At 44.2% G+C, this 21390-nt stretch overlaps 1 protein-coding gene across 1 annotated transcript in view; it reads right to left on the reverse strand.

Moving 5' to 3' along the window:
* Window positions 1–17000, reverse strand: part of Nploc4 (NPL4 homolog, ubiquitin recognition factor) — a 62206-nt gene extending 45206 nt beyond the window's left edge. Inside the window, exons 1-3 of the mRNA XM_059272276.1 lie at window positions 16773–17000; window positions 11644–11724; window positions 6237–6349 (exon numbers count right to left, since the gene is read on the reverse strand). Of these exons, the coding sequence (XP_059128259.1) occupies window positions 6237–6349; window positions 11644–11724; window positions 16773–16787 (209 nt within the window). The 5' untranslated portion in view covers window positions 16788–17000. The remainder of the gene's footprint in view (window positions 1–6236; window positions 6350–11643; window positions 11725–16772) is intronic.
* Between the last annotated feature and the right edge of the window lie 4390 nt (window positions 17001–21390).

Here is a 21390-nt window from a genome sequence, read left to right on the forward strand (position 1 = left end):
GACAATGCTACAGTCTAAAGCTGTACATAGGGAAGTTTCTGATTTTAAGAGAACAGAACTATTTGTTTCTTGGCATTATACACATCAGTACAGATTCTCGGAAATCTAACTTCTCTCACCAATTTATTTTAAAAGCTATGAGGGCCAGGCAGTAGCAGTGCACACCTTTAATCCCACCACTTGGGAGGCAGAGGCAGATGGATCTCAGTGAGTTCAAGGCTAGCCTGGTTTACAAAGCGAGTTCCAAGACAGACAGGACTGCTATACAGAGAAACCTTGTCTCAAAAAACCAAAAGACTGACCTGTAGACAAGCTCGTGGAGCATTTTCTTGATTAGCAACTCATGTGGAAATGTCCAGCCCATTTATTGGTGGTGCTACCCCTGGCCAGATAGTCCTGGAGTGTTTAAGAAAGCAAGCTGAACAAGCCATTAAGAATGAGCATTTTGGGGCTGGAGAGATGGCTCAGAGGTTAAGAGCACTAACTGCTCTTCCAGAGGTCCTGAGTTTAATTCCCAGCAACCAGATGGTAGTTCACAAACATCTATAATGAGATCTGGTGCCTCTTCTGGCTTACAGGCATGCATGTAGGCAGAATACCGTAATCATGACAAATAAATAAAACTTTTTTTTTTTTCCTAAAGAATGAGCATTTCGGCAGAGCCAGGCGGATCTCTGTGAGTTCGAGGCCAGCCTGGGCTACAGAGTGAGTTCCAGGAAAGGTTCCAAAGCTACACAGAGAAACCCTGTCTCAAAAAAACAAAACAAAAGCAAAAAAAGAGGCCAGGAGGTGGTGGCGCACACCTATAATCCCAGCACTCAGGAGGTAGAGGCAGGTGGATCTGAGTTCAAGGCCAGCCTGGTCTACAGAGCTAGTTTAGGACAGGCCCCAAAGCTACAGAGAAACCTTGTCTCAAAAAACAAACAAACAAAAAAAAAAAGCAAAAAAGGAATGAGAGCATTTCTTCATGGCGTCTGCTTCTGTTCCTGCCTTGCCCTCCCCTCCCTCAGTGGACTGTGACCCAGGATATGTAAGCCAAACAATCCCCTTCCTCCCCAGCTGCTTTTGGTTGTGGTGTTTTATTACAGCAACAGAAATCCTAAATAATGACTCATTAAAAAAAAAAAAACAAAAAAACACATCTCACTATGTAGCCTAGGCTGGCCTCAAACTCAGTATCCTCCTGCCTCTACTTACTAAGTGCTAAGATTACAGATATGTGCTACCAGTTTGGCTTCATACTCCCCAGGAAGGTAGGCTCACCATGCTAAGGGGCAAGTCTGCTGGTTTCTGCCACTGTGAAAAACATACCCACAAACGGATGCCAACACTCACTCTGATAAGGCAGATTTTTAGGCACAGCCTTCTGTTCCAAGACTGTGGAAGGTCTGCTTTCCTAAAGAGCTGCCACAAGTCTACTTGCTGTGTGCTCTAACTTGACATGACTTGTAGCTGAAGGATGTTTCCCATCGTGGGTCATGCCTGACCAGAGATGGCTTGTGGCACTAAATCAGCTCCAGCCTCTGAAGACAGGAGCCGACAGAACATTTGGCAAACTTTCAGCTGCCATCAACAGGACGCACAAGAAAACAGCTGGCCCAGTGCTGAACAGCAAACCAAAGGAAGAGCAGTCTGCAAGTGCAAACACTGCAAAACATGCAGCCCCCAGGAGCATGGCTGCAGCTCGAGAGCTGCTCTCGCCTTCTTATTCCTCCATAATTCATAGGCAATAAAACTGCCAAACTGTAACCAGGAGTTCTGCTTCTAGCAGGGGATTAGATATTCCTAAACACCCTCTAGCTATGAACTACTTGGCTCAGACCCTGGACCAGTTTTAACAAATATACTGTAAAAATGCTGAGCTCTAAAGGTACAGAATACCCAGGGTTCCCAAAGCTGGCAGTGAGGTCAGTAGGAACAGAAGAGGACACGGCCACAGTCCCTTGGCCAAGGCCAGGATCAAGAACTTGATCAAGACTTCGGTGTTCACTAGACAACAGATTAGGCCTGGAGCTCCCTGCCCCATAAAACTGTTAGCCTGGCCAGACAGCACACCTTTAATCCCAGGACTCCGGAGGCAGAGCCAGGCGATCTCTGTGAGTTCCAGGCCAGCCTGGTCTAGAGTAAGTTCCAGAACAGGCTCCAAAGCTATGCAGAGAAACCCTGTCTCAAATAAACAGAAACAAAAACAAAAACAAACAAACAAACAAAAGACTGTTAGCCTGAAATTCCCACATAAAGCCAAATGATTAGCCAGGCTTGCCAGTGCACACCTGTAATCCCAGCACTGAGGACAGTGAGAGCAAGAGGATTACAAATTCAGGGTATTTTAGCTTCACTTCAAGATCAAGGCCAGCTTGGATTACATGAGACCCTGTCTTTAAAAAAAAAAAAAAAAAAACAAAAAAAAAAAAAAAAAAACACACAAGCCGGGTGGTGGTGGTGGATGTCTTTAATCCCAGCACTCTGCAGGCAGAGGCAGGTGGATCTCTGTGAGTTTGAGGCCAGCCTGGTCCACAGATTGAGTTCCAGGACAGGCTCTAAAGCTATGCAGAGAAACCCTGTCTCAAAAAACAACATCAACAAAAAAAAAAAAAAAAAAAAAAAAAAAAAAAAAAAAAAAAAAATCACAAGCAAACAAAAAACCCAGGTGACTAAGGGAAGTCTGAACAACTAAGAGAATCCAGGAGGTCAAAACAGGAGCCAAGAAGAAATCCAGTCTGCTTCCACCAGAAGCACAGCAGGGAAGTTACCTCCAAGGCTCTAAGCAGAGGCCTGCATATGGGAGTGGAATCTGGGCTGTTTGGGGATCTGGAAGATCAAAACCAGAAAGGCATGCAGTCTTAGCTCCATAGCACCCCCTTGTGCTTACACAGCAAATGCCACTAAAATGAACTTGCATCGAATAGAACTATGCTTCCTCACACCTCTCCCAATAAAAAAACCAAAGATACAAGGGAAATAAAATCCCTCAAGCAAGAGCAGACAGAAATAAGTGCTGAGAGAGAGAGGAAGGCCTAGGATTCAAATGCTGGAATTACAAGACACAAACACAAACTCCAGAGAATGGAACAGAAACCTTCCAAGAAAGAGCTAGGAGTGATATGGAACCTTAAAGTGCTACATACCAACAGCTCAGTGTGAAAGGGAATTAAACTATGTTTTGGCTAGGCCTGTAAATCAGCTACTCAGGAGACTGAGACAGAAGGCAAGTCCGAAGCTAACCTGGGCAACACAGAAAGACTGTCTCAAAATAAAAAGTTTAAAAGTCGGGAGCAGAGACCTGGAGTCACAGCTCAGTGGTATAGCACTTGCCTGGTGTTCATAACAGTACTTACTGCAAGTTGATAGCAGTACAGAAAAAAAAAAAAAAAGGGTATTTAAAGTGAAAGTGCTACAGTGGTATGCATCTGTAGTCTGAAGCAGGAAAATTCCAACTCAAAAAATAAAACAATATGAAAAGTGAAAACAGACACGCTATACTCCTAAACAAGAGGGCAACACCCAGAGACTGTCCTGTTTTCCAATCAGGTCTCCACATTCAACATGAAGAGCAAGGAATTGAGATCAAGGAGAGCAGTTGTGAATGCAGCCCACAATGAGGGAAGGAGGGAAGGAGGGAGGGAAAGTCTCAAACTCACAATCCTCCTTAGTCTCCCAAGACTATGTGTCAGTAAACTCAATTCAGACTTTTTCTAAGTTTTCTGTTTTTTTTTTCTTTTTCCTGTAGCTGAGGACTGAACCCAGGGCCTTAGCGCTCTACCACTGAGCTAAATCCCCAAACCCACCCCCCTAAGTTTTTTTTAAAATAATTTATTTTTATTTTATGTGCATTGGTATGTCTGTGTGAGGGTGTCAGATCTTGGAGTTATAGACAGTTGTGAGCTGCCATGTGGGTGCTGGGAACTGAACCCAGGTCCTCTGGAAGAACAGTCAGTGCTCTTAACCACTGAGCCATCTCTCCAGCCCCTCTTTTTAATTTTTTTGAGACAAGGTCTCACTATGTAGCTCTCGCTGTCCTTTACTTTCATGTATTTTTAAAATATTTCAAATTTTATCTTGTAGGTCAGTGGTGGCACATGTCTTTAATCCTAGCACTTGGGAAACAGAAGCACTGGAGTCAGATCTCTGTGAGTTCAAGGACAGCCTGGTCTACAGAGATAGGTCCAGGACAGCCAGGGCCACATAGAGAAACCCTGTCTCCAAAAACCAAAACCAAAAAAAAAAAAAGAAGGTTTACCTCATAGGCAGGGCTTGGTGGTGCTTTAATCCCAGCACTTGGGGTGCTTGAACACTTGCCTAACATGCGTGAAGATTTAAATCCAATCTCCAATAGCAACATCAAAAGCCCTGCCCCAGCTGGAGAGATGGCTCAGCATTTCTGAGTTTAATTACCAGCACCTACATCAGACAGCCCACAACCACCTGTAACACACACAGACACACACTCACATACACATTAAAAAAAAAAAGTGTCACAAAAGCCATAGCCATTGTTCTTACTACACTCATATGAAAGAGGCACTGTTGTTATGAGAGCAAGACCCAGTGAAATGAGGAAACTTTCCAAGGCTCACAGGCGGGAGGGAATGGCAGCGTAAGTTCAAACTTCCCTAACATTTGTGAAAAATGACTTGACTCTGGGAGCTGGTGAGATGGCTCCGTGAATGAAGGGGCCTAAGACAAGTCCAATGACCTGAGTTTAGCCTCCAGGACCAAAAGGAGAAACTCATTTCCCCAAACTGTCCTGTGACCTTACACTCAAGAGCATGCTCATACATGTGCACACGCACAAATAAAATATAATAGATTTTGTTGCTGTTGTTTTGAGACATAGCTCTGGCTGTCCTGGATCTCATTATGTAGACCAGGCTGACCTCAAACTCACAGACAACTGCCTGTTTCTGCCTCCCAAGTGCTGGCATTAAAGGTGTGTGCCACTATGCCTGGCTATATAAAGTTTTTTAAAGAAATGATTGATTTTCAAAATTTGAAAACCCTTCACCAGGATGCAGCTCAGGGGTAAAGGAGTGACTACCATGTTCTAGACAAGAGGTTCCACTTCCAGTTCCATAAAAAAAACTAAAAGCTGGCCAGGCGGTGGTGGTGCACCCCTTTAATCCCAGCACTCAGGAGGCAGAGTCATGCGGATCTCTGTGAGTTCGAGGCCAGCCCGGTCTACAGAGTGAGCTCCAGGACAGGCACCAAAACTACACAGAGAAACCTTGTCTGGGGGAAAAAAACAAAAAACAACAACAAAAAAAAAACCAAGGGAAAAAAAAAAAAAAACAAAAACTAAAGGCCAATCTGATCTACCTATCTAGCAAAATCTTACCCCCAAATAAATTAAACACAAACACACAAACAACCAAACTTTCCTAAAGCTCAAAGAAAATATGTCCTTGGCCACCCTTGGTCACAAATAACAATAATGAAAGACAGTAACTAATTACAGGGATAGGCAAACAGTGACAAGTCTCTGCAGAACAAATAAATCACTATATATTTCTGTTCGCCACACATCCTAATCTATGATAAAAGTGGTAAAATTGCCAGAATAGCCTACTGTTCTGTTCTGTCTAATAAACAGGCATGCAGACAAATGCCTGCAGACTGAGCCATACATGCAGGTAAACACTCATACACATAAAACTAAAAAAAAAATAGACTGTTCACTAATGCAGATGCTCAGTTTGTCTATAAAAAGCCAAACAACAAACATTTTGAATTCTGCAGGCTACGTGTTATAATCACTCACCTCTGAACTTACAGCATGAAAGTAGTCACAGACATGACTGCGTTCCAATAATACCATAAACAGGAGTGTGAGTCAGAGGCCTTTGCCAAAGCCTCACTGACAAGTGAAAATGGACCACCATATCTCCCTGTCTTCTTAGTAAGCAGGGCTGACATGGCATGATCTCTTCCCAAATATTTGCGCTCTAAGTAAGTCCTCTGCTCCAGACAAGACGTTGACTCTACTTCAGATATGGATCCAAGACCATAACCTTCTCCTAACACCATTCTAGAATTCCATAGTCAAACCTGCTCAATGCTAACTGCTGGTCTAGTACAGCTGTTGTACACCAGCCAAGCAACACAATCTCTGTCTGTGAGCGGTTAACAGGGCCATAATTATAGTAGTATCCAGAGGATAAGGGAAATCCAGGCAGCCTCAGTTGGAGCATTGGACCTAGTCCCTCCCGCTGCCTATCTTCCACTAGCTGGACACTTACTTGATTTTTAGCAAATGAAGGGATTTGCTGGACGATGCTGTTATCTCTCCAGTCTTGTTTCTATTGATGTAAACTGAGAAGCCGTTGTTTTGGAATCCAAACTCCTTTGCAACCTACAAGCCCCAAACAACAGAAATGTAATAAAACATCCAAGCTGATATACCACAGGCTGCCAAGACCACTGGAAAACACATGGTAAAGTTAGGAAGTGCTCACCAGACAGACCCCTTGTCATTTCACTCTGGAGAAAAACTGTAGTGATCATACCAGTGCCAATTCAAATAAGTGGCCCACGGGAAACAAAGGTCTTGTATAAACATGTAAGAGATGAAACTAGCCAGTCAAGGCCACGTGTGGCAAGTTAATCACTCCTTTTTAATCAAGAGTAAAAACCCAATTCCAATCATAAAACCTAACAATAGAGAAAAAATGAGTATAGAGTGATGTCACAAATCAAGAAAAGTCAGCGCCGGGCAGTGGTGGCGCACGCCTTTAATCCCAGCACTCGGGAGGCAGAGGCAGGCAGATCTCTGTGAGTTCGAGGCCAGCCTGGGCTACCAAGTGAGTCCCAGAAAAGGTGCAAAGCTACACAGAGAAACCTTGTCTCGAAAAACCAAAAAAAAAAAAAAAAGAAAAAAAAGTCAGCTGCTAGGCATGTGGCACACGCCTTTAATCCCAGCACTCAGGAGGTAGGCAGAGGTGGGCAGATCTCAGTGAGATGAAAGCCAGCCTGGTCTACAAAGTGAATTCTAGGACAGCTAGAGCTGTTACACAGAGAAGCTGTCTCAAAAAAGCCAAGAAAAGAAGGAAGGGAGGGAGGGAGGGAGGGAGGGAGGGAGGGAGGGAACAAAAAAAAGAAAAAGAAAGAAAGAAAGAAAGAAAGAAAGAAAGAAAGAAAGAAAGAAAGAAAGAAAGAAAGAAAAGTCAACTGCTGGGCATGGTGGCACATGCCTTTGTTCCCACTCAGGAGGCAGGCAGATCTCCATGAGATGGAGGCCAGCCTGGTCTACAGAGAGTTCTAGAACAGCCAGACCTACTCAGAGAAACCCAGTCTCGAAAAACCGGAAAAAAAAAAAAGAATAGTCAGCTGCAGCTAGCAAGATATATCAGCAGGTAAAGTGCCTGCTGCTAAGTCTAATGGCCTAAATTTGATGTTAGACCCACACAGTAGGAGAACTGACTCTTGACCTCCACATGTGTATCATGTCATGCATGCCACCACCACCCATCTCAACAAGTGGTAGTGTAAGCATTTAAGTGTAAAAGATTTTAAAATATTTTTTAAAAAGAAATGTCAGCTGGGTATAGTAGCACACTCCTGTGATCCCAGCACTGGGAGGATGGAAACAGAAGTATCAGGAGTTCAAGACTAGCCTCAGCTACACAAGTTCTGGACTACATGCATGAGATCCTGACAACATGACAAAAACAAGGAAAGGAGGAGGGAAAGAAAGAGGAAGGAAAGACAAGGAAGTAGGCAGGTGGGTAGTTATCAACTCACTTGTGCTACCAGGAGCAATGAAATCATTTAACTCAACAGACATTAAACATCCTACCAAACGAGCTCTAGGGGTTCTGGTTTCTGAAAACCAAACAATGAGACCTTGAAATGACTGGTCTCAAATGAACCAATCACTAAGATCCCATGAGCTGTCTTTTTCTTTGGCTTGAGTCCACATGGAGGAGGCAGTAACACAGGTCTCAAGTAGTTAGGGCTAGCTTCAAACTTAGAATACAGCTAGAGCTGGCCTTGAACTCCTGATCTTCCTCCTCCACCTCCCAAGTGCTGGTGTGTGAGCTATTTTCAATATAAACAATCTCACCACACATGCCAACATCAATTTCTTTACAGAGCATAAAGCCACATATAAATGCTACTGAGCACAGGCCACCCTGCCCAAACAAGATTCACAGGGCTCAAGACCTGCTTTCCAAGCAAGTTTGTAAGGATATAAGGAGACTGTTTTAGAGACCATTTGTTGGGATTTTATTACTAAACAAACAAACAAAACAACAACAAAAACACAAAACCACACACACATAGTATAATCTCACTTACATGAGATATCTAAAGTAGCACAAGTCACAGAAAAAGAAAACAGAATGGTGGCTGCAGTGAGGAGAAAAGGGTTGTTCAAGGGGGATGGATTTCAGAAGTGCGCAATGAAAACACTCTAGAGACATGTTTCACAGTAATGCAAGTATACAAGAAACTTGATGTGAAATAAAAATAAATATGTGACACAAGGAAAGAGAAAAAGAACACCCAGTACCATAGATGTAAATCTGTATTTAGTAGCAGAGAACCACATCTATAACACAGTCTAGTAAAAAATAAAAATAAAAATAAAAAATAAAAACAAGGAAGCCAGGCAGTGGTAGTGCATGCCTTTAATCCCAGCAGAGGCAGGTGGATCTCTGTGAGTTTCAGGCCAGCCTGGTCTACAGAATGAGTTCCAAGAGAGCCAGCATGGTTACACAGAGAAACTCTGTCTTGAAATACCAAAAATACATAAATAAATAAATAAATTTAATTACGTTAGAACAGGTCACAGACAGCCATATAATGCCATCTTGAACACCGGCACACCTTGTAAACAACATGGTCTTACAGTCCAAGTCTGTGTCCAAACTGATACCTGCCTGGGCTTGGGTAAACTTGTCCCTCCCAATGGCTTAACTTGCTACCCAACCAAACAAGCCAATTAGTGAATGACCAAAGAAGGGAAAAGTTGGATGCTGAGCTCTGCTAGTTAAAATGCAATGAGCAGCCTGAGTACTGGGAGTCAGTGTCCTCTCAACACTGGCAGAAGACGACCCTTTGGGACAGGACCTGCACAGAGGAACTGATGCAGCAGGGCTAGACCCTGTGAGCAGAACGCTGTTCAGATGGACCCCTTTAATTTCACGAGTTTTTCCTTCTTATGGATTCATAAGAATAATATACAATTAAAATGATTTCCAAGTAGCTTTTTTTTTTTTTTTTTTTTTTTTTGGGGTTTTCGAGACAGGGTTTCTCTGTGTAGCTTTGTGCCTTTCCTGGAACTCGCTTTGGAGACCAGGCTGGCCTCGAACTCACAGAGATCCGCCTGCCTCTGCCTCCCGGGTGCTGGGATTAAAGGTGTGCGCCACCACCGCCTGGCTCCAAATAACTTTCAAAAAGTACTAAAGCACAAAATAAAATCCTAATGACAAGGGAGAGCAAGTGTAATTCCATTTTTAGTTTCCTAGGTATACATAGTGACTCCTTTGGAAGCTCGATTATGTCTTAGATTTGAAGAAATGTAGCAAGGGCATCAGTAAGGTTGCCTCTAACATTTTAAATACTTCACCAAAAAAAATACTTCAAGAATAACACTATGAGCTTGGTTATAAATGCTGCTAATAGCAAACAGAATTGGGAATTGTATTACTTCCACTTACTTATATATTATATGAACAACAATGTAAAAGAGGAGGGCCACAATTGGCTAGTCTTCAGTACAAAGTGTAAAACAAAAGTTACTCTCCTTGCTCAAGACTTCTCATCCACTTAAGGTCTGACCCAAGCTCTCTCCATCACTCCCTGTACGTAGAGTCATAAATATGTGGCTTTAATTTCTCTAAAAAAGAACTGGAGAGGAAAGGGGTATCCTGAAGAAATGGTTCAGTGGTTAAGTGCACTGGCTGCTCTTCCAAAGGACCCAGGTTCAATTCCAACCACCCATGCAGTAGTTCACAACCATCTTTAACTCAATTCCAACTGGATCTAACCCCCTCTTCTGGCCTCCACAGTCACTAGACATGTATATGGTGCACATGTCCTAATTTGTGAACCTAAAAATGACAAAAGTGCCACAATAGCCCACAGTTATGTCTGGTAAACAGGCATGTAAGCAATGCCTGCAAACCTGGCAACACATGCAGGCAAAACACCCATACACATTAAAAATAATTAAAAATAAAAAGATGGGGTCGGGGGACAGGGCTGGAGAGATGAGTCAGCTGTTAAAAGCACTCAAACTGTTGCAGAGGATCCAGAATCCGTTACCAGCACAACATGGTGGCTCACATCCACCTGTAACTCTAGTTCCAGGAGAATCCAACACCTTCTTCTGGCTTCCATGGACACTGCATGTATGTGGTGCACAGACATACACACAGGCAAAATACTCATAAAATAAAAATAAATACATCATAGCTGGGTGGCAGTGGCGCACGCCTTCAATCCCAGCACTCAGGAGGCAGAGACAGGTGGATCTCTGTGAGGCCAGCCTGATCTACAGAGCAAGATCCAGGACAGGCACCAAAACTACACAGAGAAACCCTGCCTTGAAAAAAACAAAAAATAAATAAATAAGTGAATGAATAAATAAATAAATAAATAAATAAATAAATAAATAAATAAATAAATAAATAAAAAGAATGAGCTGATTGTGGTGGTGCACTCCTTTAATCCCAGCACTCAGGAGGCAGAGGCAGACAGATCTTTGTGAGTTTGAGGCCAGCCTGGTCTACACAGAGTTTCAGAACAGCCAGGACTATATAGGGAGACCCTGTCTCAAAACAAAACAAAAATAAAAACATAAGTAAATAGAATGGAATCATTCTAAACATTTTTTTTTCTTTTTTTTACAATTTCCCTTTTCCTCCAAATTCTGTTTGTTTGAGATATGGTCCTTGCTCAGTGTGTGTGAGAAAGCATGTCATTCCATGGATCTGGCTGGTCCATAGTTCACTACAAGGCCTATGCAGGCCTTAAACTTCTCTTGTCTCAACCTCCTGAGATGAGATGACAGGTGTGAGCACCACACTCAGCTCCGAATTTTCATTCTCAAAAACTACTCTTGCAGCTGGGCGGTGGTGGCGCATGCCTTTAATCCCAGCACTCGGGAGGCAGAGCCAGGTGGATCTCTGTGAGTTCGAGGCCAGCCTGGGCTACCAAGTGAGTTCCAGGAAAAGGCGCAAAGCTACACAGAGAAAGCCTGTCTCGGAAAAAAAAAAAAAAAAAAAAAAAACAAAAACCGAAAACAAAAACAAATCTGTAAAAACTACTCTTGCAAAGTACTTTGACATCTGCCATGGCCTGGTAGAGACCAACTGTGTCAAACATCTGAGCCAGAGTTCTGCATGGTAACTCATACATGTAACCCCAGCAGCACTCAGGAAGCTGAGGCAGGAGAATTGCTTAGAGTCCAAGGTCAGCCTAGAGTGAGACTTTGTCTTTCTGTCTCTGCCTGCCTCATCTCCCTCTCCCTCCCTACCCCTACCCCCTCCCACCACCACGACAATCCAGAAGGTAGCCAGTTCAATCACACAGAGAAAAGCCACACAAATGACATCTTGGTGGCAGGAGAAAAAAGGAAACAAGAAAAGGCACAGACAGGCACACTGGAGGGAACAACCCCGGAAGATTGGCCACAGGTACCTTTTTCAAAAACGTTGCAGATGTTTCTCTCTTTGTTGCTGTGATCCGCTTCACTCCATCCGGGGATTGGACTCGGATTATCTATTATAAATGAAGTAAGATGGTTACTGTACCTAATGAGACATCCATTTTATAAGACTTACACTTGAAGTTGGAGATATGGCTCAGCAGTTAAGAGCACTGGCTGCTCTTCCAAAGGATCCGGGTTTAATTCCAGATCAGCACCCACATGGCAGCTCACAACTGTCTGTAATTCCAGGGGGGACCTGGCATCCTCACACACACATACATGCAGGCAAAACCCAAATATACATATAAATAAACTAATTAAAAAAAGACAAAAAAAAAACACGCTAAGCGGTTGTGGCGCACGCCTTTAATCCCAGCACTCAAGAGGCAGAGGCAGGTGGATCTCTGTGAGTTCGAGGCCAGCCTGGTCTCCAAAGCGAGTTCCAGGAAAGGCGCAAAACTACAGACAAACCCTGTCTCGAAAAAACCAAAAAAAAAAAAAAGACATACTTGAAGTCTTTTGGCATCTGGACTGTTGAAACTGAAAGGTAAGAGTCACTCTTCCGTACCTTTCTTTGGTGTGTATGTTGTGTGTCCTCCCCCTTTGAATCCCCGACTCCATTTTGCTTGAAGGGGAAACAAGAGAGGTGAGGCATACATATCAACACATGAAAGATTGCCTCGAGTACCATCCTGATTCAAACACCTTATAGTTTCCTGTAGAACATACAACTTCAAGGCTAACCACGGTAGGAATACCTATAATCCCAAGCACTCCAGAGGTGGAGGCAAGAGCAAAACAAGAGGCCAGCCTGGGCTACATGAGACCACCTTAAGATAGTTTTTTTAATTTTACATGTATAAGTGTTTTGCCTGCGTGTATGTCTGTGCACCACATGCATGTATTGCCCTTCAAGGTCAGAAGAGGGCATCACATGAAACTATCTTAAAAACACAGAAGAGCTGGAGAGATGGCTCAGCTCTTGAGAGCAATGGCTGCTCTTACAGAAGACTGGGTTCAATTCCCAGCACCTACTGGCAGCTCTCAACTGTCTGTAACTCCAGATCCCTGGGATGAAATACCCACTTCTGCTCCACAGAATCCTGCATGCTTGTGGGGCATATAAATTTCACACAAGCACACACACATACACATAAAAATAAAAGATAAATTATTTAAAAAGTAAAATAAAATAAAGGCCCTTAATACCATGATAAACTCTATTATTAATAGTTTGATTTCTAGGCAGTCTTAACAAAATATATTTCGAAGGCAAGACAAAGCTAAAAATGTTGGCTGCCTTCAAGACTCCTAGACATGGATCAGTTTCTAGGCCTTGATTTCTATACTGGTCCAAGCCTTCTGAGAACATGTCATTCATTATGCTGGCATGAACTGGCATGCCCTATAAACCAGGCAGTTGCTGCTCGGCCACCCAAGGGCTAAGAGAAAAGACACAAAATACCTCAGAAAATGCCGCTGCTGTACTTCCTACTCTGGCAGTCATTAATGGTACGTTATATAGAAAATGCTTTGTAGATAAAAAATGTTGACAAGGCATTGTTTAAAGATTTCTACTGACACACTGCAGAACTCCATAATGGTTTACAGTCAACTGAATTTTGTCTACTTTCACCAAACAATTAAGAATAATGTGAGTTTTCTAAAATAACACAATCATGTCTCTTAATTTTTGCTGACTTTCACTTGGCTTTGTCATGTATATTCAACATTTAGATTTTGTTCTGGATAGTCCCTATGAATATCCTGATTGTTAAAGGGCACAGAATTATGTACACATTTGCTTCTAAACCACATCTGTCCCATTTCCTCACCCTGCTCACTCATCTGTATTAAGTGCAAATGTAAGTGACTTCTGATTTCTAGTACTCTTCACTTGGGATTTGATACCAAGGAAATACACCTTTACAAATGTAAGGAAACTATATGCACATATTTCATTCTTCAATCTGTCTTCAACACTGAGACATGTCAAAAAGTAAAAACCTCTGCTTCTCTGTGGAAGGCTCTGTAATCAGACGTTTCCTGTCCAGATTGCTTGTTCCCAAATACCCAGCAGCTGCTTCCCAAATAACCACATAGAGGCTTATATTAATTATAAATGCTTGGCTGATAGCTCAAGCTTATTACTCACTAGCTCTTACACTTAAATTAACCCATAATTCTTATCTATGTTTAAACACATGGCTTGGTACCTTTTCTCAGTACAACATTCTTATCTTGCTTATCTGCATTTTCTGACTCCCTCTTCCTCTTCCCAGAATTCAATCTCTTTCTGCCCAGCTATCAGCAAATCAGCTTTTTATTAGCAAATGAGAGTAATACATATTCATGGTGTAGATGTAATTCTGAACGGTTTTATTAAATAAGAAACACAGAGCCAAATGCAGAGTTAAAAGCCCAAGAGGTCAGAGTAGTAGCTAAGAGCTGAGACCAAGACCGCCTTCTTACCCCAGGCCTTGCTGCCGTCCTTCCCCTGAGAAAGAGACCTACTTCCTATGTGACTGTCTTTTTATTGATTTTCTGTTCTGCCTTCTCATTGGTTGTAAACCCAACCACATGACCTCCAGGTCTCTATGGTTGGTATTCAGATTAAAGGCATGTGTCTCCAAGCTGGCTATGTCCTTGAACACACAGACTCTGCCTACCATGTGATTGGATTAAAGGTGTGCACCACCACCGCCTGGCTTCTGCTATGGCTTGCTATTAGCTCTGACCCCCAGGCAACTTTATTTATTAACATACAAATAAAATCACATTTCAGCACAAATAAAATATCACATGGTGTAGAAAAGGATTGTTCCACACAAGGCTCTACAAATGCTTCTTCATCCAATTACTCAGAAATGAGAGTCTGTCACTATGAGAAAGAAGTCCCAAGGAAGAATCCTTTTGTTAGGTTGATTTTGGTTTGGTTGTACACACCATGTAGACCAAAGTGGCTTCAAATCCTCTATCCTCCTTGCCTATCTTCCCAAGTCCTAGATTACAGGCCTATGCCCCAACACCTAGTTTACCAAAGAAGAATTCTACAGTGCAAATCACTCTACCTGATCTACAACATGGCATAGGAGTCTTGATTTTAAGAAGGAAATTTGTACTAAGAAAGTTTTAGATTAACCTCTGACACAGGCTACAAAAGAAAACATAAGGAACAGACAGATGGGCCACATGGAGAACACAGATTCTGAATAAGTTAGATGTGAGGGAACAAGCTGGAGAGATGGCTCAGCGGTTATGAGCGCTGGCTGTTCTTCTAGGAGACCCGGGTTCAATTCCCAGAAGCCACATGGCAGCTCACAACTGTTTGTAACTCTAGTTCCAGAAGATCTGATACCTTCACACCAATGCACATAAAATAAAGTTAGATAAATTATTTTGAGAGAGAGAGAGAGAGAGAGAGAGAGCGCACTGCTTGCTCTTCCAGAGGATCTGGGTTCAATTCCCTGCACCCACATGGTGTCTCACAACCATCTATAACGCCAGTTCCTGGGGATTCAATACCCTATTCTGGCCTCTTTGGGAACCAGGCATCCAAGTGGTACACATATATGAAGCCAAACACCCATACACATAAATACATAAACTTAAAAGTAAAACTTCTGAGAGCCGGAGAGATGGCTCAGCAGTTAAGAGCACTGGCTGTTTTCCCATAGGACCTGGGTTCAATTCTAGAAGCCACATGGTACCTCACAACTGTCTGTAACTCCAATTCCAGGGGATCTGGCACCCTCACACAGATACACATGAAGGCAAAACACCAATACACATAGAATAAAAATAAATTTTTTAAAAAAGTAATATTTCTGAAATCAACTTCAGAAGAGTTTATTAATTCCTCACAACCTGAGAAAGTCAATTTAAGACCCACCGGTACCCACGAGAGCCTTTGGAATACCTGAATAAATACTTCACCTCAGTAAAGATCATTACAGTGTGTAGAAAGTTTAATAAGCAGTTCTAACTGCTGATACCTCACCTATTTCTAGGCAAGTCATCTAGGTTAGTAAATTTTAGTTTTAAAACGAAGTCAGCCTTTCTGAGGTTTCTCTGCACATCTTCAGGAATGGGAAATACAGAGAGAACAGAAGACCCCTAAATGAAACTGTGGGGAAAGAGAAGCTTCCCTCAGAGAAAAGCCTTAACTCTTAACCTACCAGAAATGATAGCCCTTGTCTGCAATCCTGGTGAGGAAGCTGTGGCAGGAAGATGTCAAGGTCAAGGATGGTGTGGTATAAAATGGTAAGACTGTCTCAAAAAGTAAAACAAAATGCCTCAAGAGCTGAACTTCCCTGGAAACACATGTAATCCAGAAAGAAGCGATGTTATTTCGAATGCATGGAACCACTACAGAACTGTCCCAGGCCTAAAGCACCCAACATGGTTCCAATTTCCCAGAAATCCCAAATACCCCTTAGTGTTGACCACAATTCTTCTGTCAGACCAGCCTGTTACTCACGCCATTCCCCAACCTCTGCCACATTTACTTTGGAGACAAGCTCCCACAGGTTAACTGAAGGCTATCCGCTGGTTTTCCTCTCTCGTTTTAACGACATATTTCATGGTGGGGTGGGGAGGGTACAATCTCTACTGTGAGGCTAAAGTGAAATCAGCCTTCTTCATTACACTCCTTTTAAACAGGTAGTCAAGTTGTCTCCGCCAAAGAGGAGCCAGTCCCTCCAGGTTGCTGTCTAACCCCCTTGGCCACTTCCTTTGTGGGGAAGGGGTTCCCTACTGATTGATGCCCTTCTCCCGACTACTCTTCCGGAGTGAAATCATGACGAGGCACTGCTGGGATGGGGGAGGAGAAAGCCCTAAGGGCTGGAGGAAAGGTCGTAACCGGCTTCGGGGCCTGGGAGGAGGCTGGGGTCGCTCGGAGCAACCTGCGGCAGCAGGGAGGAGGAAGGCCGCTCCACTCGGACCTCTCGGTCTCCTTCCCCCCAGCCTCTCCAGGCTCAGCTAAGGTACCTCCACAAACCCAGGGCTAGTGAGGAGGAGCCGCTGGCGCCGAGCACCGTCCCGCGCGGGCCCGCCCAGGACGCCGGCAAATCTGCTGCCTCATCCCGGCGCCCCGCTCCCTCCAGGCCGCCTCACTCACGATGTTCTCGGCCATGGTGGCCGCTCCTGCCTCCGGGTTCGAGCCCCGGGCTGCCGCCGCCTGCCTCCCCAAAGGCCTCGCAACTCCGGCCTCGGCCTCAGCCCTGGCCTCGGCCTCCCGCCGCCGCCGCCACCGCCGCTCCAGCTTCGCCGCCCGGCTCCGCCAGCCGCCGACGTCCAGTGCTTCGCTCAACGCACTCCGCCGGGCGAACACACAGGCGAAACAAGGTTCCGGCCCCGCCAACGGCCGCGCGCATGCGCAAGTGGAGCCGCGCTGACCTCGGCCCCGCCCATACCCGGCGCGTCTGGGCCCGGCCTCCTAAGCTCAGCAACAGACCCAGAGTTCAGAAGAAGCCTGCAAGTTCGAGCAACACAGAAAAGCCCCAAGAAGAAAAAGCATCGAAATGTCACCCAAAAACTAGCCGTTGAGGGAATTCTGTACTGTCTTCACAATTTTCCAGCAATGAGCGGGACCTTCTTTTGCACTTCTTGCATATGATTTGAAGGAGACCTTATGGAAATCTTTTAAGAGGCTAAAAGCCACCTATTTGTTTGTTTGGTTGGTTGGTTTTGTTTTTGTGTTTTGGGGATTTTTTTGGTTTTGGTTTTGGTTTTTTTTTGGGGGGGAGGGGTTGTTTTGTTTTTCTGAGACATGGTTTCCCTGTGTAACCCTGGCTGTCCTGGAACTCACTTTGTAGACCAGGCTGGTTTCGAACTCACAGAGATCCACCTGCCTCTGCCTCCCAGGTGCTGGGATTAAAGGCGCACACCAACCCAGTTGACTAGACTTTTTTTTTTTTTTAAGATTTTATATGTTATATGTGTGTGAGTGTTTTGCCTGCATGGATGTATGCCAAACCACATTCGTGCCTGGTGCCAAAGAAAGGCAGAAGAGGGAGTGGATCCTTTGGAACTGGAGTTTCAGATGATTAAGACCCACCACGTGGGTGCCAGGAGCCAAACCCAAGTTCTCTAGAAGAGCATCAAATGCTCTCAATTGTTGAGCCATCTCTCCAGCCCTGAACTTGAGCTTTTGATTCTCCTGTCTCCACCTCCTGTTGCTGGGACTACAGGAATGTGCCGTCATACCCAGTTTTATAGATGCTGGGGTAAAACCCAGGACTTCGTGTGTGGTAGGAAAGCATTCTACCAAGTAGTCCACAGCCAAAGCCCATTTTTAGTCAGGGTCTCCTACATTTGAAATCTTCCTACCTCTGCTTCCTGAATATTGGGATTGTAGATGTCCACCACCACACCTGGTTCCCCTCTCCCTAATTTCATTGAATTCATCATCACTGCCAATATTAGTGCTGATAACACATGTTCTTTAGCCTCTGTTATTTAAATTTTGGCGTATTCTTTCAATCAACAAATTTTACTGCGTGCTAACAGTGTTTGCATGGCTCTCACACTGGGAGTCGAGTAGAAAGGTACCCCAGAGGTAGATCAAGTTGCAGACATGTAACATCAGGTAGCTATTAATGATAAACACACAACCAAAGTAAGGATAGATAGAGAGGGTGTCTTAGGGTTTCTGTTCTACTGAAGAGAAACCATGACCATGACAAATCTTACAAAGGAAAGCATTTAATTGGGGCTGTCTTACTGTTCAGAGGTTTAGTCAATTGTCATCATGGCAGGAAGCATGGTGGCATGCAGGCCTAGATGGTGCTGAAGAGGTAGCTGAGAGTTCTACATCCAGATTCAAAGGCAGCAGGAAGAGACTGTGAGCCACTAGCCTAGTCTGATGATCTGAGATTTCAAAGCCCCCAACCTGTGACACTTTTCCTCCAACAATGCCACACTTACTCCAACAAGGCCACATCTCCCAATAGTGCCAATCTCTATGAGCCTATGGGGGCCATTTTCATTCAAACTAACACAGAGGTTGATAGAATATGTTTAAAATAAGATAGTTAGGAGCTGACAAGATGGCTCAGCAGTTGAGAGCATTAGCTGCTTTTCCAGAGGATAGGTTTCCATTCCCAGCACCCACATGATGACTCCCAATCTGCTGTAACTCCAGTTCCAAAGGAACCAATGGCCCCTTCTAGCAAGAAGATAAAACACTCATAAAACATATAAAGTAAAAATAAAAGAGGCCAAGTAAATCAAGGTGCATGTGTGAAATCTAATGACTTAAACTTAATCCCCTGAACCCACAAAGTGGAAAGAAAAACAAATTATTGGAAGTTGTCCTCTTAACGTCACATACACACACACACACACACACACACACACACACACACACATTGTAGTACATACGCACACACTTTATTTTTTTGCGATTTTTTCTTAAGATTTATTTATTTATTATGTATACAGTGTTCTGCCTGCAGGCCAGAAGAGGGCACCAGGTCTCATTACAGATGGTTGTGAGCCACCATGTGGTTGCTGGGAATTGAACTCAGGACCTCTGGAAGAACAGCCAGTGCTCTTAACCACTGAGCCATCTCTCCAGCCCCCACTTAATTTATTTTTAAGATGGGGCTGGGTATGATGACACTCACTCTGGAAGGAGAGACAGGTGGTGCTCTGAGTTCAAGGCCAGTGTGGTCTACATAGCAAGTTCCAGGACATTCAGAGCTATGCAATGAGACCCTGTCTCAAAATAAAATAAAGATGCTCAGGGATGTCGTGCTGCTTAGCTTTTATTGTGAGTTTGACACGAACTAGACTCAACTTGGAAAAAGGAACTTCAGTTGGAATGGCCTTGATCCCATTGGTTTGTGAGGCCTCGCTGTGAAAGACTGTCTTCACTGGTGGTTGTGGTGGGAGGGCCTATCCACTATTGGTAGCACCATCCCCAGGCAGGCGGGGCTGGGCCCTTTAACACAGCTGGCTGAGAATGAGCCAGAAAATAGGCCAGTAAACAGTATTCCTCTGTAGCTCTTGTCTCGGTTTCTTGCTCCAGTTCCTGTCTGACTTCCCTCTTTGGTTGGGTATAGTCATCATCAAGGAGACCTTCAAAACCATTTAAGAAGCATGCCTGAGCTGCTTTTTCGCTGGCCACCAAGTCCATCAGGAATTTGGTGCTGTCTCCACCCTGGTCCAGATCCCATGTAGGAGCCAGGTATATGCTAACATGCCCTGCCTGAATATTACATACAAGAGGAATTGAATAACATGTGATTTTCAAAGGGTGGTTGGTAACGCACACCTTTAATCCCAGCACTGGGAGGCAGAGGCTAGCAGATCTCTGAGTTCAAGGCTAGACTGATCTACAGAGCAAGTTCCAGGACAGCCAGGGTTACACAGAGAAACCCTGTCTTGAAAAACAAACAAAAAAAATGTGACTTTCATATCTGCCTATTTTCACTTTTCATAATGTTTTCAAGGTTCACTCATGTTGTGGACTCTATTCCTCATATTCTTCCTCTTCCTCCTTTTTCTTCAATACTGGGAACAGAATAAGAATCCAGAGCCTTATGCAAGAGTGGTAGGCAAGTGCTCTCCCACTGAACTACAAACCTAGCCCAGGTAAGAACATTTTATATAAGTGGATTTATACAGTGGCAGTCTGCTGCACCCTGGGCTGTAGTGGAAGCCTGGATAGAAGAGGTGGTCTACAACTGGCAGAGGATGGATTCCATCCCTCACAATGGGGTTGGGGAGAAGAAAAGGAAAAAAGTGTTGGCGACTGTGGAAGACACTGGAGGGCTCCAGGCAGTGGGGGATGACACAGGTGCTAGGCCATTTGAGGCCAGCAAATTTGTCTGGACTACAAAATCATAGGCCAGAACAATGGTAAATAAGCTAAAATCAGGGGGCCGGAGAGATGGCTCAGAGGTTAAGAGCACTGGCTGCTCTTCCAGAGGTCCTGAGTTCAATTCCCAGCCACCACATGGTGGCTCACAACCATCTACAAGGAGATCTGGTGCCCTCTGCTGGCCTGCAGGCATACACGCAGGCAGAACACTGCATACATAATAAATAAATCTTTAAAAATAGATAAATAAAGCTAAAGTCAGAGGCTGGGCCTGGAATGTCCATCAAAAGCTTAAACTCAGGGGCTCTGGGGTGGAAATGGAGGGGGCATGGAGACCTGTGGAGGGACACGCCCAAGGCCACACAGAGTTAGTGTTTGGTAGGGTCCAGTGTTGACAGCCTTTGAACATGTTTTCCGTCTCAAGTCCTTTAGACACAAGGACTGTATGGTGATCATAACAAAATCCTGCTTTTGAGAAGCTTGGAGGAAGGGGACATCTGGAATGTGAATATTGATTTGTTTTTGTACTGGATAAACTAGGGGGGTGAATTGGCATTTGTGTTGCCCATTGGTCTCCCGGGAGATAGCGTTGTGAGCCAGTTTGCAGAGATCTGTTCCTTTAAAGGTGCTGATAGAACAGCTGATGAGCCTACCAGCCGAGGCTCAACAGTGATGACCATGAGGCCAGCACCAGAGCCACTTACCAAATGTGCAGATATTAGGGGCATCCCTAGAGCCAAGGCCAAGAATTAGGGGCTAAGAAGGAAGACTAGTTGCATCTGCAGAAGCAAGGGCCTGCCTTAAGCCCTAAAATGTGACTCCTCACATGATCCCACTGTGATCACTGCGTGGGTGGAGCTTGCAGCTCTCCAGCTCTGAGGTGTACAGTTTACAGAGCAACCAAGGAATA

The sequence above is a fragment of the Peromyscus eremicus genome, chromosome 8a, assembly GCF_949786415.1.
Source record: "Peromyscus eremicus chromosome 8a, PerEre_H2_v1, whole genome shotgun sequence".
NCBI classification, from domain to species: Eukaryota; Metazoa; Chordata; class Mammalia; order Rodentia; family Cricetidae; genus Peromyscus; species Peromyscus eremicus.